At 39.6% G+C, this 21509-nt stretch overlaps 1 protein-coding gene across 3 annotated transcripts in view; it reads right to left on the bottom strand.

Moving 5' to 3' along the window:
* GPD2 (glycerol-3-phosphate dehydrogenase 2) overlaps positions 1-21509 on the bottom strand; it is a 516322-nt gene that overhangs the window by 175964 nt on the left and 318849 nt on the right. For all 3 annotated transcript variants that reach the window (XM_029605520.1, XM_029605522.1, XM_029605521.1), the window contains 2 exons: positions 18415-18579; positions 17518-17662 (listed from right to left, as the gene is read on the bottom strand). In XM_029605520.1, coding sequence (XP_029461380.1) covers positions 17518-17662; positions 18415-18579 — 310 coding nt within the window. The remainder of the gene's footprint in view (positions 1-17517; positions 17663-18414; positions 18580-21509) is intronic.

The raw sequence follows: 21509 nt of genomic DNA, 5'->3' as shown, positions 1-21509 counted from the left end.
TACTGGCATCAGTTCCTTTGGAATTTTAAGAACTTCTGACAAGTAAGCTTTAAATGATTCAACAGGTGAAATTTTTTCCAAATCAGGAAAGTTTACCACCCTTAAATTCATGAATCTTAGGGAATTTTCAATAGACAAACTTTTTTTCTATCAAATTCTCAGATTTAAATAAATTAGCTTGTATTTTTTCCATAGTTGTCACTTTGGCTTCTACTTTCTCAATCCTTCCCTGCTTTTGATGGGTTATCTTCTCAATATTCATTTCTTTTTTACTCAGTTCTAGGAATGCCTTAGTTAGGGATATTATCGCCATTTAAATAGATGTTAAAGCGTTCCATACAGTTTCAAGAGTCACAACAGTAGGCTTTTTTAAGGCAAAACCAGATCCAGAAATAATGTTTACTTCTTCTGTTTGTGTGGCCTCGATGTCGGATTCCGGTGGAGCCTTAATGGGGGTCTTAGGGGAGAGAATCAAATCTCCAGCTGAAGTTCTCTCACCCATTTCAGACGTCCTCTTCCCGTTTTCACCTCCCGAATCAGAGAATGCCATCTTTCCACTTCCCTCCCTTACGGGACTCGGCTGATTTTTTCCTTCAATCTCTCTCTGTCCTCCGGACGCGGATGGTGTCGTTGGGGCCCCCGGGCTCAGCGATATCGTCTCGGCCAACGGGATTGACCCGAGCTCCAAGGTCTCACCCTCAGCGGCCCTCGCTTCCGGTGGTTTGGGAGTCGAAGCGAAAAAGTTCTCTATTTTCATCTGTTGGGTGCCATCTTCTTTTTCTGGTAAAGTATTTCTGAGCTTCACTTTGCGCTTTGTGTGCGGCATCCCTCAGAACTTGAAATCGCTGAAAAAACAGCTGGAAATCACTATAAGAAACAAAGTTTAACGAGAGAGCTCTTTCTCAGCGTCTTACAGGGAGGCCATCTTGGTCGGGTCTCTCAGTCATTTACTTCATTGAGAAACTTTACCTCCTGACATTTACCCAGACAATACTGGGTTGACTGAAATCACCCATTATTACGATGCTGCTAATTTTGTTAGCTTCCCAAATTTGTTGACATTTCATCCTCTGTTCATTCTGGCCAGGTGGGTGGTAATACAACTGCTCTTCTATTCCCCTTCTCTATATAATTTCTATCTATAAGGATTCTGCAGTGCATTCTGTTTCCTGTGGAATTTTTATCCTGTTTGACTCTATACCCTTTAACATATAGCACCACCTATCCACCAATCTGATCCATCCCATCATACTGATATAATCTGTACCCTGGTATCAGTGTCCCATTGGTTATCCTCCTTCCACCAGGTCTCTGAGATGACAATTATATCTACCTCTTCATTTGGTGCTTATACAATCTAACTCTCCCATCTTATTGTTTAGAAGTCTAACATTTGTATACAGACAATTCAAAGTATGTTTTTATTTGTATTAGTAACCAGCTTATCAGATGACAGGAGTAATTTGATATCTTTCTGCTCTGTGTGCTCTTTACCTAAAGGCACCTGGCTACTTTAGGATTTATTGCAACCTCTCTATCAGAATGCCCTAAAATCCCTGTTGTCTTAGTATCCTTCAAAGATAGAACATTCTGAACCATGTGCTTCTCAGTGACTGTCTACTTTCCCCATTACTTAGTTTATAAGCTGCTCTCTCTTTTAAAAAGGTTAGCACCAGCTGCCAGGTTCCGTGCTGGTTAAGGAAGAGCCCATTCCAACACAATATTTATTTTATTTCAAAATTCTTATATACCACGTGATCCAAGTACATTGTACTATGCGGTTTACTAAATATATACAATCATCAAATTATAAACATCAAAATGACAATAAAACAAACCATGTCATATTAAAATAACAAAAAAAGAATAAAATAAGTAAAATATATTATTAAATGTTACTACTAACTCAGGAAACTTCAGAAAATACATCAGATATTACCAAAAGCTTCCACAAATAGAAAATATTTAGCTGTATGCAAAAAGTTATATCATCCGAAACAGAACACAAATCTTTAGGCAGAGAAGTCCACAGGCTTTGATCAATAACAGAAAAGGCCCGTAACCATGTTTTTACTAATTTATACTCTTCTAGGTGAAATATTCAGTAAGGAATCATTTTGAGACTCCCCCTTCTCCAGAATGTTCCCTAGTTCCTAACAAATCTAAACGCTCTTACCTACACCATCTACACATTGAGACTCTGGAGCTCAGCCTGCTTCTGGGGTCCTGCATGTAGAACAGGAAGAATTTCTGAGAATGCAACCCTGGAGGCTCTGGATTTTGATTTCCTAGTTGAAAGCCTAAATTTAAACTCCAGAATCTCTCTCCTGCACCTTCCTATGTCACTGCTACTCACATGTACCACAACAGTTGTCTCCTCCCTAGCAGCTTTAAAATCTTACATAAGTATCAAGTGAGGTCCCCTACTTTTGCACCAGGCAGCAAGGTACCAAGCGATTCTTACGCCCACCAACCACCCAGTCATCTACATTTCTAATGATTGAATCACCCATTTTAACAACCATTCTAACAGTTACCTCCTGGGAACATAGCCCTGAAGAATCATCCTCTGTGAGAGAGAATAAGGCATCACTTGGAAAGCAGATCCTAGCTACAGGATGACTTTCTACTACACCAAGGTGATGCTCTCCTACCAGGTGACCTTGCTTCCCCAAAGAGCACAAGAGCTGCTTGGCTGGCATTGGAACCGCTCTATTATGGCCCTGAACGACTTCTCTATATACCTGTCTGCCTCAGCTTCTCCAGGTCTGCTACTCTGGCCTTCGGAGATCGGGCTCATTTTCTGACTGCCAGGAGCTTAAACAAAAACCTGAAAAAAGAAAACTTCAGTACCATCCTTCCTCCTTTGGAGATGAATGACTGGCTGATATTGTAAGGATGCCTACATCCATATTCCTATCGATCACACAAAGTATCTCCCATTCACAACAGCAGAAAAGTATTAATTTAATTTGTTAAATTTATGTTCTGCCTTTCATGATTGGTGAGCTACTTGAAAGCAGCTTACATTCAAGTACCATAGTATTTTGCTGTCCCTAGAGGGTTTACAATCTAAGGGGCTTATTCACTAACCAATATTAGCTAACTTCAAATCAAATAATTTGAGATTTTTTCAGGAAGCTACATTTGATTTGTATTATTTAGAGTTTCAAAAAACACTGTCCACAAATGCCTCCAATCAAGGTTGGAGGCATTTGTTCTTAAGAGACTAAACCAAACAAAATCAAAATCTTCACATAAACCTTATGTAACAAAGTCATTTTCAAGGCTCTCCTAAATTTTGACAGTAGAGTCAGGAAATGCAGCAAATTTTAATGAGTCCCAAAACAACTTCAACGTTGTGAAAAATTTAAATCTTTATTGGCGGCAACTCCATTGCTTCAACAGAACAGGGGAGTAGCTGGCTTGTTACGGCGGTTACTACCCCAAACCAAATGTGCCTGATACTTCACTTTCGATGCATATCCAGCATGGCTCTCTGCTTCAACAGCATGGGAGAAGAATAAACTGATACTTCAAGCATATCCAGCATAGCTCCCTGCTTCAACAGCAGGGGAGAAGAAAAACAACCAATAAGGGCTGTATAACATAGTCTGGGTAAAACAAATAAGCATGGGTGTAGCTTGCTTATTGCGGCGGTTACTACCCCTACTACCCCTAACTTATCAGCTAGATATTCACTTGGATGCAGCTCCATCACTGCTTTCTACATTAATGGTGGGGGTGGAAGGGAAATAGAACCAAGAGCTAAGAGAAACAGATAAGTATGAGAGAAAAAAGTGTGTGAAGCTTGCTGGGCAGACTGGATGGGCCATTTGGTCTTCTTCTGCCGTCATTTCTATGTTTCTATGAACACATATTTTAACCAAGGTCCCCCGACACGGACCCATGTTTCGCCAAACCCGGCTGCATCGGGAGGGACGTATTTAAGGCGGAGTTCATATGCTGTAACGAGAAGCAATGTTTCAAACAAAGGAGGGACTCATGGAAAATGTAATGTTTCTCACTGTTATCTCCCGACGTTAAGATGTGATTTACCGTCAATGGTTAAGTTTGATGCGGTGAGATAGAAGCTTGTATTTATTTCTTCTATTGTTTAGTTTGGGAGTACACACTTAGTACATGTATTTATGATAAACATTTGAATTTTTTATTGCTTAGTAATCTTTTTATTTTATATTTATTTTTATTTATAATTATTTTTATTTTTATCTTTATTTTACAGTTATTTCTATTATTTAATTGTCGATTAGGAATGTTCTTCTATTATTACATTTTACTTCCTAACTTAACTCTCAGAGTAGCAACCCCCTTATGTTGGATTAATTTAATGTTAAAGTGTATGCTTTGCTCGCTAGATTTGTATCACTGTATGGATCCTGTACTGTGAGTCCCTCCTTTGTTTGAAACATTGTTTCTCGTTACAGCATATGAACTCTGCCTTAAATACGTCCCTCCTGATGCAGCCGGGTTTGGCGAAACACGGGTCCGTGTCGGGGGACCTTGGTTAAAATGTGTTCTGTTGAAGCAATGGAGTTGCCACCAATAAAGATTTAAATTTTTCACAACGTTGAAGTTGTTTTGGGACTCATTAAAATTTGCTGCATTTCCTGACTCTACTGTAATTATATGCTTGAAGTGCAGCACCTTGCTCCAATTTTTGCTTTGTGGATTTCTCCTAATTTTTGAACCATTTATATATGGAATCGTACTTCAATTCCAAATGAACAACATAGTAGCAATCTACAACATAAACAAGCATGCAGGTGATCCCTAAATCTATGCCAAGAAGTATACAAAGTATGGAACTGGGCAATCATAAGTGATATATCTTAATGCCATTTATCTCTCAGGAAAAGATCATCTCATGTGGATTCACTGAATTGACACCTTCAACTTAAAAAATTATCTTTCCATCCCAAGACTCTACAATTCCTGTTTCATCAATGGGAAATGCTTTAACACTTTGCAGCCCCCATTCAATCACAAACTTTCTCGCTATTGTTCCAAAAGATCAAGTCCAAATGCCCCGGCATTGGATGCTTTTGCAGTCTCTTGAAAAGCCCAATGTATACTCTTCCACCAATACTTCTTATTGCCAAAACAATCTTCAAGTTATGGAAAGACAAAGTGAAAATGATTCTAATAGCTCTCTTGTGGCCATGCCAAGTATGTTTCTCATGGCTTAAAAACCTAGCTGTCACATACAATTTATCTCCAAATTTTCCCAAATTTACTAAGCAATATATTGGCTCTTTATTTACTAGGTGTCCACAATCTTCCATAAAATAATGTTCAGTGCAAGTTACAGGCACACATGAATAGTCCCAATAAACTGACTACACACAAACTTGAACACAAAAATACACAACATTTGTAACAGTAACAGCTTTTTAAAATAACATTAAAGTTATCTATCTATAAGCTTGCTTAAATAAATAAGATCTCACACAAAACCTTCAATTACTAGCACTCTCAACATGAATATTGGGTGCAGAGTAGTGCAAGTGATGCCTTTATCCTCAGACAAAGGAGATAATGCATTTAGTGTAACTAGGTTCAAAAAAGGTTTGGATAAGTTCTTGCAGGAGACATCCATTAACTGCTATTAATCAAGTTTATTTAGCTAATAGCCATTGCTATTAATTGCATCAGTAGCATGGGATCTTCTTGGTGTTTGGATACTTGCCAGGTTCTTGTGACCTGGTTTGGCCTCTGTTGGAAAAAGGATGCAGGGCTCGATGGACCCTTGGTCTGACCCAGCAAGGCAATTTCTTATGTTCTTATAATACTGTCGGGCAAGACAATCTCTCTGACATTCGTATAACTAAGTGGAAGAGATTCTCATTTGGTGTACATCTCTGAACCAAAATCCTTTTCAATGCTTTTGCAAGTCAGGACTGAAATCTAATTCTATCAGAGCCCATTAAAGTCGCATAGCAGCATATCATTTTACATAAGGCCTCCGTGTGTCTCACTTCCCTAGTGTAATGAAATTCATTAGATGCCTCTTTCAGTATCATTTTCTCATAAAAGATCCACCCACACAATGGGAAATTAATCTAGTACTCTCCAAATTAATCCATCCTTCAATTGAACCTATCATACTAAATCAGAGGTGGGCAAACTTTGTGATGGGCCATATTACAAGTTATCAAGAACAACTAGGGCTGGAGAGTGGGGCATGGCAGGTCCTTGACACAGCTATCAAATCTCCACCATTTGCTGCGGGCATTTCAATATCCAGCAGGCTTAAGTGCCATCATTTTTATCACCCAAGGAGCCCCCTTCAATCATGGAATCCCAGCATCTAACCAAAATCAGAAAAAAAGCATCAACCCAACAGGTACAAGGTATTCTCCCAACTAGCAGACAACCTCATCTCAGTTACAAATACAGGCCATAAAGAACAAATAGTAAGATGCAGACAAAATACCGGTTTGGAAATCACTAAAAGCCAGACTCATATGCAGTGCAATAAATCAAAAACAGAAATATCACCATACCACATAAATAAAGTCAAGAAATATAAATCAGTCATAACAGTGAGGAAACCATGATAAAAAGCATACTACAAAACAGATGACAGACTACCTAATTAAGAAAAATATGGATAAATAAACATAGAAATGACAGCAGAAGACTGAACGGCCCATCCAGTCTGCCCAGCAAGCCACACAATCTTTTTTTTTTTTTTAAATCTTTTTCTCTCACCCACCTGTTACTATTGGCTTCCAATACCCTCCAGCACTAATTACCCTCCACCCCACCACCAATGCAGAGAGCAGCGCCGGATCTGCATCCAAGTGAACATCCAGCTCAATTAGGGGTAGCAACCGCCACAACAAGCTGGCCACACCCCTGCCCCATACTCTTACCCACCCCTGGTTTTTTTGGAAATGGCAGCCCTCCATCCTTCCGCTCCGTGAAGGTGGAACACCAACCACTGGCCACTGGCATCCTGCTCCGTGAATGCCTCTGTGGCTACTGCCGCTGCGTGCAGTGTTTTGCTGCCTCCTCTTTATTCACGTCCTCTAGACTTGATGGACCCACAGTGTTTATCCCACGCCCCTTTGAAGTCCTTCACAGTTTTAGACTTCACCACTTCCTCCGGAAGGGCATAAAGCTTTAAACATTTCACCAAAATCAATACTTCAAAACAGACATAGCAAACACTCAATAATTAAAACTAATAAGGATAAAAAAAATGTCCCCGCCCCCCCCCTCTCCATACCTGGAAACTTCATTTCCAGTCACCCTGAGATTGTAGACTCTTTCACAGGCACACACACAAGCAGGCTCCCAATCTCTCCCTCTCTTTTTCACAGGCATGCACACAAGCATGCTCCCAAACACACAATTGTACCTTTGCTCATTCTTCAGCCCTGCTGACCTAGGTTGAAGTGGTGGCCCACCATCAGGTCTCTCTTCTCCGGTGGCACTGCTCCACGTCTCCCTTCTCCTCCTTCAGTCCCACAAGCCTGGGCTCTGGTGAGTGCCACTGCCATGTCTTCATTTTTGGCCCCACCAGTCTGGAGTCCAAGAAGCGCTACTACCGTGTCGCTCCATTTTCGGTCCCATCCGTCTAGGTTCTGGTTGGTACCACTGCTGTGATTCTGAATCTCTCCTTGCTGGTGGGAACCCCAACGAATGGGATCTCTCATCAGCCAGGTTGCATACTGACACCCACAACATTCTGCCCATGCGCAGACGCTGTCGTCCTGCCTGCGCACCAGCCTGCCCAACTCATCAAAAGCTTGTTTCAGCACATCATCAAAAAAGCAACATTTTGGGTCTTTAATGATGATGTTGACAACTCGGGCCGGCTGCAAAGCCTTGGTGGGCCATATCTAACGCATTTTTAAATTTCTTCCACGGGCTGAATTAAAAGTAAGAAAGGACGGATTTGGTCCGGGGGCCTTAGTTTACCCACCCATAAACTAAATGATCCAAAATTATTAACTTGAAAAATATTTTGATAGCTGTAATCTCAGTTCATTGAGTAATTAAACTCAGGCCTTAGTAGTACATGCTCCATATACACACATTTTCAAAAACAGACTAGAAATGAGAACTCATAAATGTCTTCCAAAAATAGTTTTGCAATTTCATTTGGTTCAACCCATAGCACTACCGTAATTTTTTTCCAAAGCCTCATTCCAACAAAGTTCCTACACCCTGGACTGCAGAAGATCTCTATTATTTTGTACATAAATATCTAAACATTATATACAATCTTCTAAACTGTTTGACTCATGATCTAAATAAAGAAGATTGCCAGTTAAGAAACAAACCTTTTCTGGCTTTCTGACTTTATTGCCTACTGTTGTGCCAGTGCTAGGAATGTGCATTCGTTTTTCGACGATTTGAAATATCGTACGATATTTCAAAAGTCGTCATGTATCGGGGGACCCCGAACACAACAGGAAAACCCCACCAACTTTTGTGTGGTTTTCTTATTGTTTTGGGGGGGGGAGGGGGAGAAAGAGAACATAGAAAAAACCCCCAAAACCCATCCCAACCCTTCAGATCTGATTAATTACAATCCCCCACCCTCCTGACCCCCCCAAAAACTTGCCTGAAGTCCCTGGTGGTCCAGCGGGGGTCCCGGGAGCGATTTCCCGCTCTCGGGCCATCAGCTGCCATAAAACAAAATGGCGCCGGTGGCCCTTTGCCCTTACCATGTGACAGGGGCCAGCCAATGGCACTGATAGCCCCTGTCACATGGGAGATCGCTCCCGGGACTGCCGCTGGACCACCAGGGACTTTAGGCAAGTTTATTTTTTTTTGGGGGGGGGGGGATTGTAAATAATTAAATTTGAAGGATCGTGGTGGGTTGGTTTTTTTTTTCGGCTCAGGACAGCCGAAAAAAAAAAAGCGGTCATAACTGCGGGAAACGAAGATTTCCCGCGGTTCTACAAACACGATACCAGAAACAATTCCGGAACCAATTCACATCTCTAGCCAGTGCACCCATTCACTTTCCTAATAAAGTTAAAGCTCATCAAATACAAGTAACTTCACCTTTTATAGCGCGCCTCTATTCAAGAAATTTATAAGAAGTGGCCACACGGTCATCTATTCACACTTTTGTCAAGCACTGCTGTCTGGAAGAAGATTCTCGCAGAAACAGTAGCTTCAGTCATGCAGTACTCAAAGATTTTTCAGCAACTTCAACTCTACCTCAGTCCTTATAAATAGAAACATAGAAACATAGAAATGACGGCAGAAGAAGACCGAATGGCCCATCCAGTCTGCCCAGCAAGCCTCACACATTTTTTCTCTCATTCTTATCTGTTTCTCTTAGCTCCTTGTTCTATTCCCCTTCCACCCCCACCATTAATGTAGAGAGCAGTGATGGAGCTGCATCCAAGTGAAATATCTAGCTTGATTAGTTAGGGGTAGTAGGGGCAGTAACCGCCGCGATAAGCAAGCTACACCCATGCTTATTTGTTTTACCTAGACTATGTTGTACAGCCCTTGTTGGTTTTTTTTTCTTCTCCCCTGCCGTTGAAGCAGAGAGCCATGCTGGATATGCATTGAAAGTGAAGTATCAGGCACATTTGGTTTGGGGTAGTAACCGCCGTAACAAGCCAGCTACTCCTTGCTTTGTGATTGCGAATCCTTTTTTTCTTCACCCCTGTTGTTGAAGCTATGCAGGATATGCGTGAAGCATCAGTTTTTTGTTTTTTTTTTTTTCCCCTGCCGTTGAAGCAGAGAGCTATGCTGGAAATGCGTGATGTATCAGTCTTTCTCCCATGCCGATGAAGCAGAGAACCATGCTGGATATGCATGGAAAGTGAAGTATCAGGCATATTTGGTTTGGGGTAGTAACCGTCGTAACAAGCCAGCTACTCCCCTCTTTGTGAGTGCAAATCCTTTTTTCCATTACCTCTTGCTGTTGAAGCTTAAAGCGATGTAGGAGTCACAGTAAGCATGTGTATGTTTATTTAATAAGGGTATTGTGTCAATAGCCATCATTCTGGCGAGTCACCCACTCTTCATTGGCGGCCTCTTGACTTTATGGATCCGCAGTGTTTATCCCACGCCCCTTTGAAGTCTTTCACAGTTCTGGTCTTCACCACTTCCTCCGGAAGGGCATTCCAGGCATCCACCACCCTCTCCGTGAAGAAATACTTCCTGACATTGGTTCTGAATCTTCCTCCCTGGAGCCTCAAATCGTGACCCCTGGTTCTGCTGATTATTTTCCTACGGAAGAGGTTTGTCGTTTTTGGATCATTAAAACCTTTCAAGAATCTGAAAGTCTGTATCATATCACCTCTGCTCCTCCTTTCCTCCAGGGTGTACATATTTAGATTCTTCAATCTCTCCTCGTACGTCATCCGATGAAGATCCTCCACCTTCCTGGTCACCCTTCTCTGTACCGCTTCCATCTTGTCTTTGTCTTTTTGTAGATACGGTCTCCAGAACTGAACACAGTACTCCAGGTGAGGCCTCACCAAGGACCTACAAGGGAATAATCACTTCCCTTTTCTTACTCGATATTCCTCTCTCTATGCAGCCCAGCATTCTTCTGGCTTTTGCTATCGCCTTGTCGCATTGTTTCGCTGTCTTCACATCATTAGACACTATCACCCCAAGGTCCCTCTCCTGCTCCGTGCACATCAGCCTTTCCCCCCCCATCGAGTACAGTTCATTCGGATTTCCACTCCCCATATGCATGACTTTGCACTTCGTGGCATTGAATCTCAGCTGCCATATCTTCGACCACTCTTCCAGTTTCCTTAGATCCCGTCTCATTCTCTCCACTCCTTCCGGCGTGTCCACTCTGTTGCAGATCTTAGTGTCATCCGCAAAAAGACAAACCTTACCTTCTATCCCGTCCGCAATGTCGCTCAAAGATATTGAACAGGACCGGTCCCAACACCGATCCTTGCGGTACACCACTTAAAACCGCTCTCTCTTCAGAGAAGGCTCCATTTACCATCACACATTGTCTTCTGACCGTCAACCAATTTGCAATCCAGGTCACCACCTCGGCACTCACTCCCAAGCTTCTCGTTTTATTCACCAGTCTCCTGTGCGGAACCGTATCAAAAGCTTTGCTGAAATCCAAGTAGATGACATCTAGTGCTCTTCCTTGATCCAATTCCTTGGTTACCCAGTCAAAAAAGTCAATCAAATTTGTCTGATAGGATCTTCCCCTGGTGAATCCATGCTGCCTCTGGTCCATCAATTCTCCAGACTGTAGATAGTTCACTATTCTCTCTTTCAGCAGTGACTCCATTACTTTTCCCACCACCGAAGTGAGGCTAACCGGTCTGTAGTTGCCTGCCTCTTCCCTGTTCCCACTCTTGTGAAGCGGGACCACCACCGCTCTTCTTCAATCACTCGGCACCACTCCCGTTTCTAGGGATCTATTGAACAGGTCACACAGCGGACCCACCAGAACATCTCTGAGCTCCCTCAATATCCTTGGATGAATCCCATCAGGCCCCATGGCTTTGTCCACTTTCAGGTTCTTTAGTTCTTCCCACACATTTTCTACTGTAAAAGGATTTTCATCCATTCCCCTTCCCTCCAGTTTCTTGTTGTTTAGAGATGGTCCTTCTCCAGGGTCTTCTTAGTGAACACAGAGCTGAAGTATTCGTTTAATATTTCTGCCATTTCTTCGTCTCTCTCCACACATTGATCATTACCACCTTTCAATTTCACTATACCACTTTGGACCTTTCTCTTTTCGCTGATGTATCTGAAAAATGTTTTGTCACCATTTTTTATCTCCTTGGCAATCCTCTCTTCTGCTTGACTCTTTGCCAACTTGATTAATTTCTTTGTCTCCCTCAGTTGATACAAATATTCTTCTTTGTGCTCCTCCCTTTGGGATCCTTTATATTTCTTGAATGCTGTTCTTTTAGCTTTAATTTTGTCAGCCACCTCCTTTGAGAACCAGATAGGTTTCAGTTTTCTTTTGCTTTTCTTTACATTTCTAACATATAGAGCAGTTGCCTTGGTGATTGCTCCTTTTAGATTGGTCCACTGCTGATCCACATCTCTCTCGTTCTCCCATCCTTTAAGTTCTTCCTCCAGGTAGTTCCCCATTTCCTCAAAGTCTGTGTTTTTGAACTGTAAAACTCGGGTCTTTGTGGTTCTTTTCCCTATTCTTTTAGTGATATTAAACCATACCGTTTGATGATCACTGCTGCTAAGGTGGGCGCCCACCTGGACATCTGAGACATTATCTGCATTAGTGAGCACTGGGTGGCAATTTAACTTTTTTTTATCACAACCCTCAGCTTAGGAATCTCTGCTTGTGTGGCTGAATTTGTCCCTTACTTCTCCATGGAGAAAGTAAAAGTTATTTTCCATAGGCAGAAGGACAAATCAGCCAAACAATCCTACCCTTCTTCCCGCAGAGCTGAAGACTAGCTTGTGAATAAATGAGGAGACTCAAATGGAGTACCAGCGCAAGAAGTCCCGTACATGCTAGAAAGACTTCAAAAGTCTTTCAGCTCTGAGCACATTCCATTTCAGCATTATCGCATGACATCACCCCACTTGTATTGTTGATTTGTCCTGCTATTTATGCAAAACACTTGTTACAAGTAAGCAACTTTGCCTTCCCCAAGATGATTCTTCCATTTTTGTTGACCCACCCCAGCCTTTTCCTCAAAAACAAAAAACTCTCTCGAGCTGAAGTCAGAATCTTGGCAATTCAGAGAGAAATTACTCCAATTTAAACCATGTAAATTAACTTTCCAGCTGGCTTCCTCTTGACTGGAATGTTTTTTTTAAACTGATGGGTGAAGCACAATTCAACCAAAAAATTAATGTATGTTGCAAATATGCTGATGACAACTTTAATCATTCACTTGTGAAACTAGTAAAGCAGCATGTCCTTCAATGGATTTATGGGGTAGTAAAGTTTAGTGCATTTTGGAGAAATAATGAGGCACTGTGGGCTGTATTATAAAGATATGATGGCACATCTGTCTACAGGCCATTGACTCAAACAGAGGAACTGGACAGAGATCTTGCTGAAGACATTTTAAAAGTGGGAAGGAAGGGAGAGATGTTGCTTGTAAGTGACTGGATTGGAATATCCCTTCTGCAGCATTTGCAAGAAATAGAAAAATTGTGGATGCCTTTCAAGGGGCTTTGCTAAGGCAAATGGGGGTGGCATGCACAAGGGTAGACGTGATACTGGACCTGGTACTCACAAATGGAGAAAGTATCTCTAATGTGTGGCTTGATGCCCATGTGAGCACCAGTGATTACCAGACAATATGGGTTGATATAGCAGCCAAGGTGGAGAGAAGAGACACAAAGATCAAGGTCTTGGATTTCAAAAATATGAAATTATGATGTAAACCATGTACACTCCTGATGTAACCCTTTTGGTTCGTGGTTCATTTGAAATCTTGGAGTTTGTTTGATTTACTGTTTCTTAGTTTATTGTGTCTCTACAAAAACTCCTATCTGTTCTTAGCCATTGCCTTATTGTTGTATTATGGTTATTTCTACAAAAATCCTAAATTTAAAAAAAATATGGATTTTGGTAAAATGGCAATGTAGCTTGAAAAGGAACTAGAAGGCTGGCAGAAAATAGGTGAAGTGGAATAACAGTGGATCAAACTGAAAGGAGCTATAATAGCAAAAAGTCTTTATTTAAGAAAAGTAAATAAAATTAAGAGGAAGAAAACAGATATGATTCTCCAAAGAGATGGCTGAAAAAAAAAAAAAAAGAAAAATAAATCAGCTTGCAAAAAGTAAAAAGGAACTAAAAAAAAAGAGGAAGAGAAGAAAGAATATCTGGTGAAACCTACCAGGTAGGTAACAAGGTGACAAAACATTTTTCAGATATCAGATATTTTGTTTTTACTGTTTTTGTTTTTAGTCTCATGTTTATACTATTTATGTTTTGTGATAGCTTACATGATTTTAAATATTGTTTTATTTTACTTGTTTTTATTGATTTTATATAACTGTGTATGTATTTTGTAAACCACTTAGGATTGCAAATTAGAAGTATATAAATTAATGATTAAATAAAGAAAGGAGGAAGGCCAGAGGTAATGTTGTAAGATTAAAAGAAGACAAGAGCCTTTTTGTGGAAAAAGATAAGGAAAAAACAGAAATATTAAACAAATACTTTAGTTCAATGATCACTAAAGAAGACCTTGGAGAAGGATCATTGCTGGTTGGCAAGTGTACTGATAGCAGTAGGATAAATATAACCACATTTACAGAAAAGAATGGTTGGGTGGAACTAGCAAAACAAAGTGGACAAGGCTAAGGGGCCTGATGAGATATATCCCAGGATACGAAGAGCCGAGAGAGGTGCTGGCAGGTCCGCTAACATTCAATAGATCTCTGGAAATGAGTGTGGTGCCGCAAGATTGGAGAAGGGTGGTGGTCATCCCACTTCACAAAAACGTGGAAGCAAAGAAGAGACTGGAAAGCCTTACTTTGGTAGTGGTAAATCTTTACCTTCAACAGGACCTCTATTTAAGTATGTACAGTACAATCCAATGGATTGCAGGATCTGAGGCAGCATGGTTTTACCAGAGGAGGACTGTGTCAAACGCAGCTTGTTAACATTTTTGATTGGGTGACTAGAGAATTAAAATGAAGAACAAACACTCAATGTGATTTATTTGGATTTCAGCTAACTTTTGACACTGTTCCAAATAAGAAGCTAATGAACAAAATGAGAAGTCTGGGAGTGGGTCTCAAGGTGGTAGAATGGGTTACAAATTGGTTAACTGACAGACAACAGTGAGTGCAGGTAAATGGAACCTACTCTGAGGAGAGAAGAGTGCTAAGTGAAGTGCCTCAAGGATCATTTCTGTGGCCAGCTATTCAATATTCTTGTGAATAACATAGCTGGAAGGGTTAGAAGGAAAAATGTGCCTTTTGGTGGAAGACACTAAGATCTGCAATAAAGTGACTTATCTGAATGATTAGACAGAATAAAAAGTGATCTAAGAAAGCTAGAGGAGTGGTTGAAAGTTTGACAGCTACAGATTCAATGCTAAGAAGTGCAGAATCATGCATGAATTTGGGGGTACAGAAATCCAAAGGAGCTCTATATGATGAGGCTGAAAAATTGACATGAACAAACCAAGAGAGAGACCTTAGTATGATGGTATTTGCTCCATCTTCAGATCATCAATGTGTCAAGGCAGGGGCTAAAGGCAGAGGGATGCTGGGCTGCAAAGAGGCATAATTAGCAGGGAAAAGAAGGTGATAATACCACTATATAGGTCCCTTGTAAAGCCTCATCTGGAATACTGTGTTCAATTCTGGAGACCTTATCTCAAAAAGGATAGAGAGGCAAAATGGAAGCAGTTCAGAGAAAGGCAACCAAAATTGTTTGAGGTCTGCACTGAAAGACTTATGAAATGAGACTGGAGGACCTAAATATGTATACCCTGGAGGAGAGGAAGAATAGGGGGAGATATGATACAGACCTAAATTCCTGAAGGGTATTAATGATGCACGGGAATCAAGCCTTTTCCAGTGGAAAGAAAGCTGTAGAAATGGGTGACATAATATGAAGCTTAAAGGGTGTAGACTCAAAACAATGTCAGGAAATATTTCTTTTTGAAAATATTGGTGGATGCATGAATTGCCCTCCTGGAAGTGGTAGTAAAGACAAGAATGTTCATGGAATTCAAAAGGGCATGGAATAAACATCGAGGATCCCTAATAGCTAAAGGATGGAAATGAAGAAAAAGGGTAATCTGCATGGACAGGCAGTTACTACCCTTAACAGAGGGCGGGTGGGGAAGGGGAGCAGGGGGCGGTAACCTACATGGAATGTCAATTACTACCCTAAAAAAAAAATAAAAAATTGCTGAATAGACTAGATGGATTTTTTTCCTACCATCATTTAATGTGATATTTTATTTACTTAATTTTATAAAGGGCTTTGATTTCAGGAGAGAGTAAAAAGCAACAGTTCCTCTAGTGATAGTATGGCTAATTTTACACCTATCTCCAATTTGCCTACCCTGGCAAAAATTATTGAAAAGACTGTGCCTTTTACTAACTACTTGGAAGAAAACCATATTTTGTGCATGCAGCAGCGCAGGTTTCATAAGGATCATAATACTGAAACCCTATTACTTGAATTGCAAGATTATATATTATGTCATCTTGATCAGGGATGTTTGGTTATCATGATCTCTTTAGACATTTCATCTGCCTTTGACATGGTACATCATGCTATTTTATTATTTAACTTTCTTCTCTGGGAATCTAATACTATACTGGCTTCACTATATTTTTTCTGGGCAGACAATGAATTAGAATTGGCCAGAAGCAGTCATCACTGAATCCAATTCATGTGGGATTACTCAGGGATGTGCATGCTCCTCAATGCCGTTCAATATTTATTTGATACCACTGTCTACATTATTTACCTCTTATCATATCAATTTTAAAATAAATGCAGATGACATTCCACTGTTTCCAGTTAAAAAGTCAATTGATGTCACTGTTGCTTTAATAGCTGATTGTTTGTTGGCTGTAACAGTCATAAAATCATAGTTAAATGTAACTAAATCAGTGAGCTTGTGGGTTAGTTAGTAAGGGCAATAGGCCTAATGATCTAACAAATCTTGTGATAAATAGTACCTGGTTTCCTTTTCTGGAATTTGTAAGGAATTTTTTTTCTCAGAAATTGATTGTAAAACTCTAGATATCTACAGTCATTTGATCTGGCTTTTTTAAGCTTTGCATGTTGAGATTTTTGAGGCATATATTGCCTGGGAGGACTATAAATCTGTTGTACAAGCCTTTGATTTGATAACAATAGATTATTGCAATTCATTTTACATTAACCTACCTAAATATTGTTTTCAGACTTTGCAGGTTTTTCAAAATGCTACCTCTCTCAGATGGTAGTTTCTTGTGCTTTGCATGATCATATTATGCCAGTGATGCATCAGCTGCACTAGTTGCCTATACAGCAATCTGTAAAATTTAAGCTTATTGCTATTATGCATAAGGCTGTACACGGATCCAGTCCCTTGTTTATTTCAAATGTTAGCTCCTTATGAGCCAGGCCATAGTTTATGATCTTCGAGCAAATATTTAAGTGTACCAGTTTTTGGAGATGATCATTTACAGGTTACCAGGAAGAGAACTTTTTCCATCAAAAACTATAGAATGAGTTACCCTATCACCTACTGTTCATGGTGGATTATAAACTTTTCTGTAAACAGCTAAAGGCATATTTGTTTTAAATTAAGTTTGGCTGTCATTTTTTCTATTTTCTTATATTCCTCCTTAGCAGGAGCTTTTTCTTTATAAGCAGTTTATAAATGATTGTTAAAATTAAAAACAAGGCTCTATGCTAGTTTTTATGGATCACTTCCTTCCAAAAACCATGCTCTTTCTGCACAGTAATCTTTATGTTATCCAATCAATTATGAGTTAAGTTGAACAGAATGCTTATGCAGGTTTAGTTATCATATACAATAAGATAGACAGAATTTTTTTTAATTGACTGGATTTTAATACAATTACCTGTAATAACCAGGCATCACAATATGCACTCCAGCACTTGGCTGACAGATGTTTTGAGCTTCTTGATCATCCATTTTGCGCACATAGTCTGTGAAAGGTCCTGTAGCATTGATAACACATTTGGCTTTGACATCAAATTCCTGCCCTAAGAAAGAAAACAACATCAATCAAATATCCCTCCATTTGTTTCTCTGCTCACTGATACTTTGGATTATTAATTTATCTATGAACTTGCGTTATTGAGAAGTATATCATGCCACTCAAGTCTCAATGGCTAAAACCATAAAGGAATGATGAAAGATTTAATTTATTTTATCAATACCAAAATGTAAAATATATTTATCAAAAATAGCACATTTTATACTTTTCAAAAGCATTTTTTCCCATTTGTTTTCAATCTCTCAATCAGAGCAAGACATGAAAAAATGATAAAACTAGCTTTTCCAATCTTTAAATGCCGATCTACATAAGCAGTAGTATTTGCCATATATTTGATAATGCCAGCTTTGTTGTTAATAAAGCTTTTGATGCAAAATGTAATCTACACTGCTCAGAGTTTATGATTAGAATGCAAACCTGACGGTTTACCTGCCAGAATATGGGATGCTAAGAAGAAATGAAATTAACATGTTATGCTGCACCTTGAAATGCAACTATATTTATATACTATCTGCTTTCACATTATTTTAAAACCAATGCACATTATGATTCTCCCCACATAAAAATTACCACCAAAAAGTAAAAAATCTTATGCTTGCTTAATAACAGCAACATGATGCCAATGTTTGGATTATCAGAAATTTGTGTATGCATCGGCCATGAAAGGTTCAAAAAATATAAATTGGATATTAAGTAAATGAGTTGCTATAAATATCCTGAGGAATATAGTACATATACCTGTTAGAACATCCCTGCACCGTGCGCCAGCCACATGCTCCTTGCCACTCTCTGGATCTACATTCTTCAGGAAGCGCACCACTTCAATGTAATTGGCTGTGGTGGCACCATACCTGGCAGCAGTAAGGGCAATGGCAAGGTTCATTCGTGCATCATTGTGTTGTCCTGCAGCAGAGGACAGAATCAAAGGAAGGACATGAGTCACCTCAAGCTACTGACTTGTGGTACGAAAGTGTATCAGAACTGATCTGTCACATCTGTCCCTATCACAATAATATGCATGATGGCTGGTTAGATCTAGCAAGAAATATTTCAAGGTATATGGTCTCCTAGATCACAACATTATCCTACTATACATGAACATTGGTAAATACATGGATTATGTATAATGTTTAAACACCAAATCCAAATTATGATAAATATTTTTAAATTAGAACTTGTGTTCAGATGTCATTGTAAAGGAATTTTAAAGAGATATAAATCTATTGAAGTCTACTACTATAAAAAAACAATCTCTGAAGTATTTTTTTAAATCCACTATTAACAACTCTTGCCACATAAGAAGATATTAAATACATATTTTCAAGGTTTAAAAATTAATCCTTCAAATTTTTAAAAACATACAGAAGTTTGAATTGTAATATATATTTAATCATTAAAAGACAATAATTAGCCAGAATGAATTATTGCATAGGATTTGCCACATAAGTTTTTGGTTATATTAAGAATTCCAGAAAAGGAGAACAAAGGGGAAAGATAATCACTTTAAATACTGGTAGCACAAGAGATTTTTTCTTTTTCCACTGAACTTAAAATCCTCCATATTGGCTGAAAGGAATTATTTTATATTTCTGGGGGCAGAGTTTGTAAGCATAAAATAATTACGAATGATTAGAAAACAGAGTTGCTTTTCTGTAACAGGTGTTCTCAGAGAACAGCAGGATATCAATCCTAATAAATGGGTGACATCATCCAATGCAGCCCTGCCTGGAATTATTGTTCAAAAGTTTCTAGAACTTTGACTGTGCCTCACTGAGCATATGAAGTGAGCCATTATATCTTTTTGAAGCTTTGATATTGTTCATTATACAGTTCTTCTTTTTTGAAATACATCTGCACAGTGAGCCCATTGACTTAATGGATAATTCGGTTTGATAACATTTTTTTCACAGCAAAGCACTGCAAATGATTGTGATTTAATGGACAATTTGGTTTGTTAACATTGTCTTCTATTTTTGAGAAATCTCTTCCCAGCAAAGCACTGTAAATGATTGAGAAGACTGAGCGATCTCACTTATTGTAGGAGATACGCTGTCTGGCTTGCTGATGCGATCTAAAGAATCATACATAACTCACATGATTTATACATAAATTTTTTATTTTTATTTTCATAAAGATAAGAAATGGCTTAGAAGCATTCATTCATGAGTTTGTCAGCTTATGAGTGAGCAACGTTTTCTGAGTTTTTCCTATTGATCCCCTTTTTTGTGATATTGTTTGCATTTGGGATTTTCTTGCTCTTTTTTTCGATTTGTGAGCCATTATGTAACATGTCCACACAAGGGACCCCTTCAGTCTTAGCTTAAATAGGAGAAGTCAACTCCAAGGGGAGGCAGGCTAATTTTGCGGGACTAACATTCCGCTGTCCTCATAAAACACCTGTAACAGGTAAGCAACTCCGCGTTTTCTGAGGACAAGCAAGATGGCAGTACTCACAACTAGGGAATCCATATCTACAAACTGCCCCCAGATGAAAACAAGGGGAAAACAAGAACAGTGTCAACTATTTTTGTTGGCAACAAGCCTTTTTTTTTTTTTTTTTTTTTTTTTTTATAGTTTTCTTGTAAAAGGGCAACCTGGAACAAAAATAGGCCCTAGCAGGAAACGTAGTTGGTTTATACATCGCAAAAAGATTCCACAGAAAAGACTGGCCAAACTTGCTGTTGTGTCAAGAGTCCCCATCCAAACAAGAGTGTAATGTGAATGTGTGGAGGGAACTACACGTCACAACTTTCAGATCTCCTCCACAGAGAATGATCTTGGGTGGGCTACTGATGCTGCGATGGATCTGGCACTGTGAACTTTGACACGACCCACCATATTCCATCCCACCTGTGCATAACAGGAGGAGATTAAATCTGCTAGCCCATTAGATAGTGTGTGTTTGGCAATGGAAATTCCCAGTTTGTTGGTGCCAAAAGAAAATAGCTGCATGGACTTTCTATGAGCTTTTGTCTGCTCCAGGTAGAAAGCCCCTGTTCTTTTGCAGTACAGACTGTGCCATTGTTGTTCATCTTGGTGGACATGTGGCCTGGGAAGAAATGTTGGAAGGATGGTTCACTGTTTAAGATAAAATTCCGATACCACTTTAGGCAGAAACTTATGATGGGTATGCAGGACCACTTTATTATGATAAAACTTAGTATACGGTAGATACTTTACTAGAGTCAGGAGCTCACTAACCCTATGTGATAAAGTCCTTTCCAAGATCAGGTACTTCAGGTAACAAGAACATAGTAGCTCAAAGAAAGCTTTCATCAGCTGGGTCAGCACCAGGTTGAAGTCCCAAGACATAGCAGGAGGCCTGATTAAAAGCTTCAAATGAAACAGGACCTGCAAAACCTAGACAACAAGAGGCTGAAAAGACATGGGTGTATCTTCTACATGTTTATGATAGGTGCCAACTGCACAGAGATGTACTCTTACTGAGTAGGTCTTATGATCCGACTTGGATCAATGCAAAATGTATTCAAGCAATTTTTGTGTGGAGCAGGAGAAAAGGTTATGCATTTTAGTCCTTAGGGATTCCTCATGGATTCTTTTCTTGAAGCTAACAGTACACAAGATATATCCTCTGAGAGATCTAGGTATTGCAGAGATAACCTCACAAAATCCAACCTGTGAGAGCCGGGAAATTCTCTAGTCTGATTGGATCCCTAACAGACATCTCCTTCAGGAGTGGGAACCAAATCTATCAGATTCATAGTCCCCCTATCTTCTCTTATTTTCAATAAAGTCTTTTGTAACAAGCAAAATGATAGGTACACATACAGCAGGCCCTTACTCCGACAGAGGGCAAAGACATCTGAGGTAAA

This window comes from Rhinatrema bivittatum, chromosome 6 (genome assembly GCF_901001135.1).
Source record: "Rhinatrema bivittatum chromosome 6, aRhiBiv1.1, whole genome shotgun sequence".
NCBI lineage: Eukaryota > Metazoa > Chordata > Amphibia > Gymnophiona > Rhinatrematidae > Rhinatrema > Rhinatrema bivittatum.
This window is presented reverse-complemented; position numbering and strand designations above follow the sequence as displayed.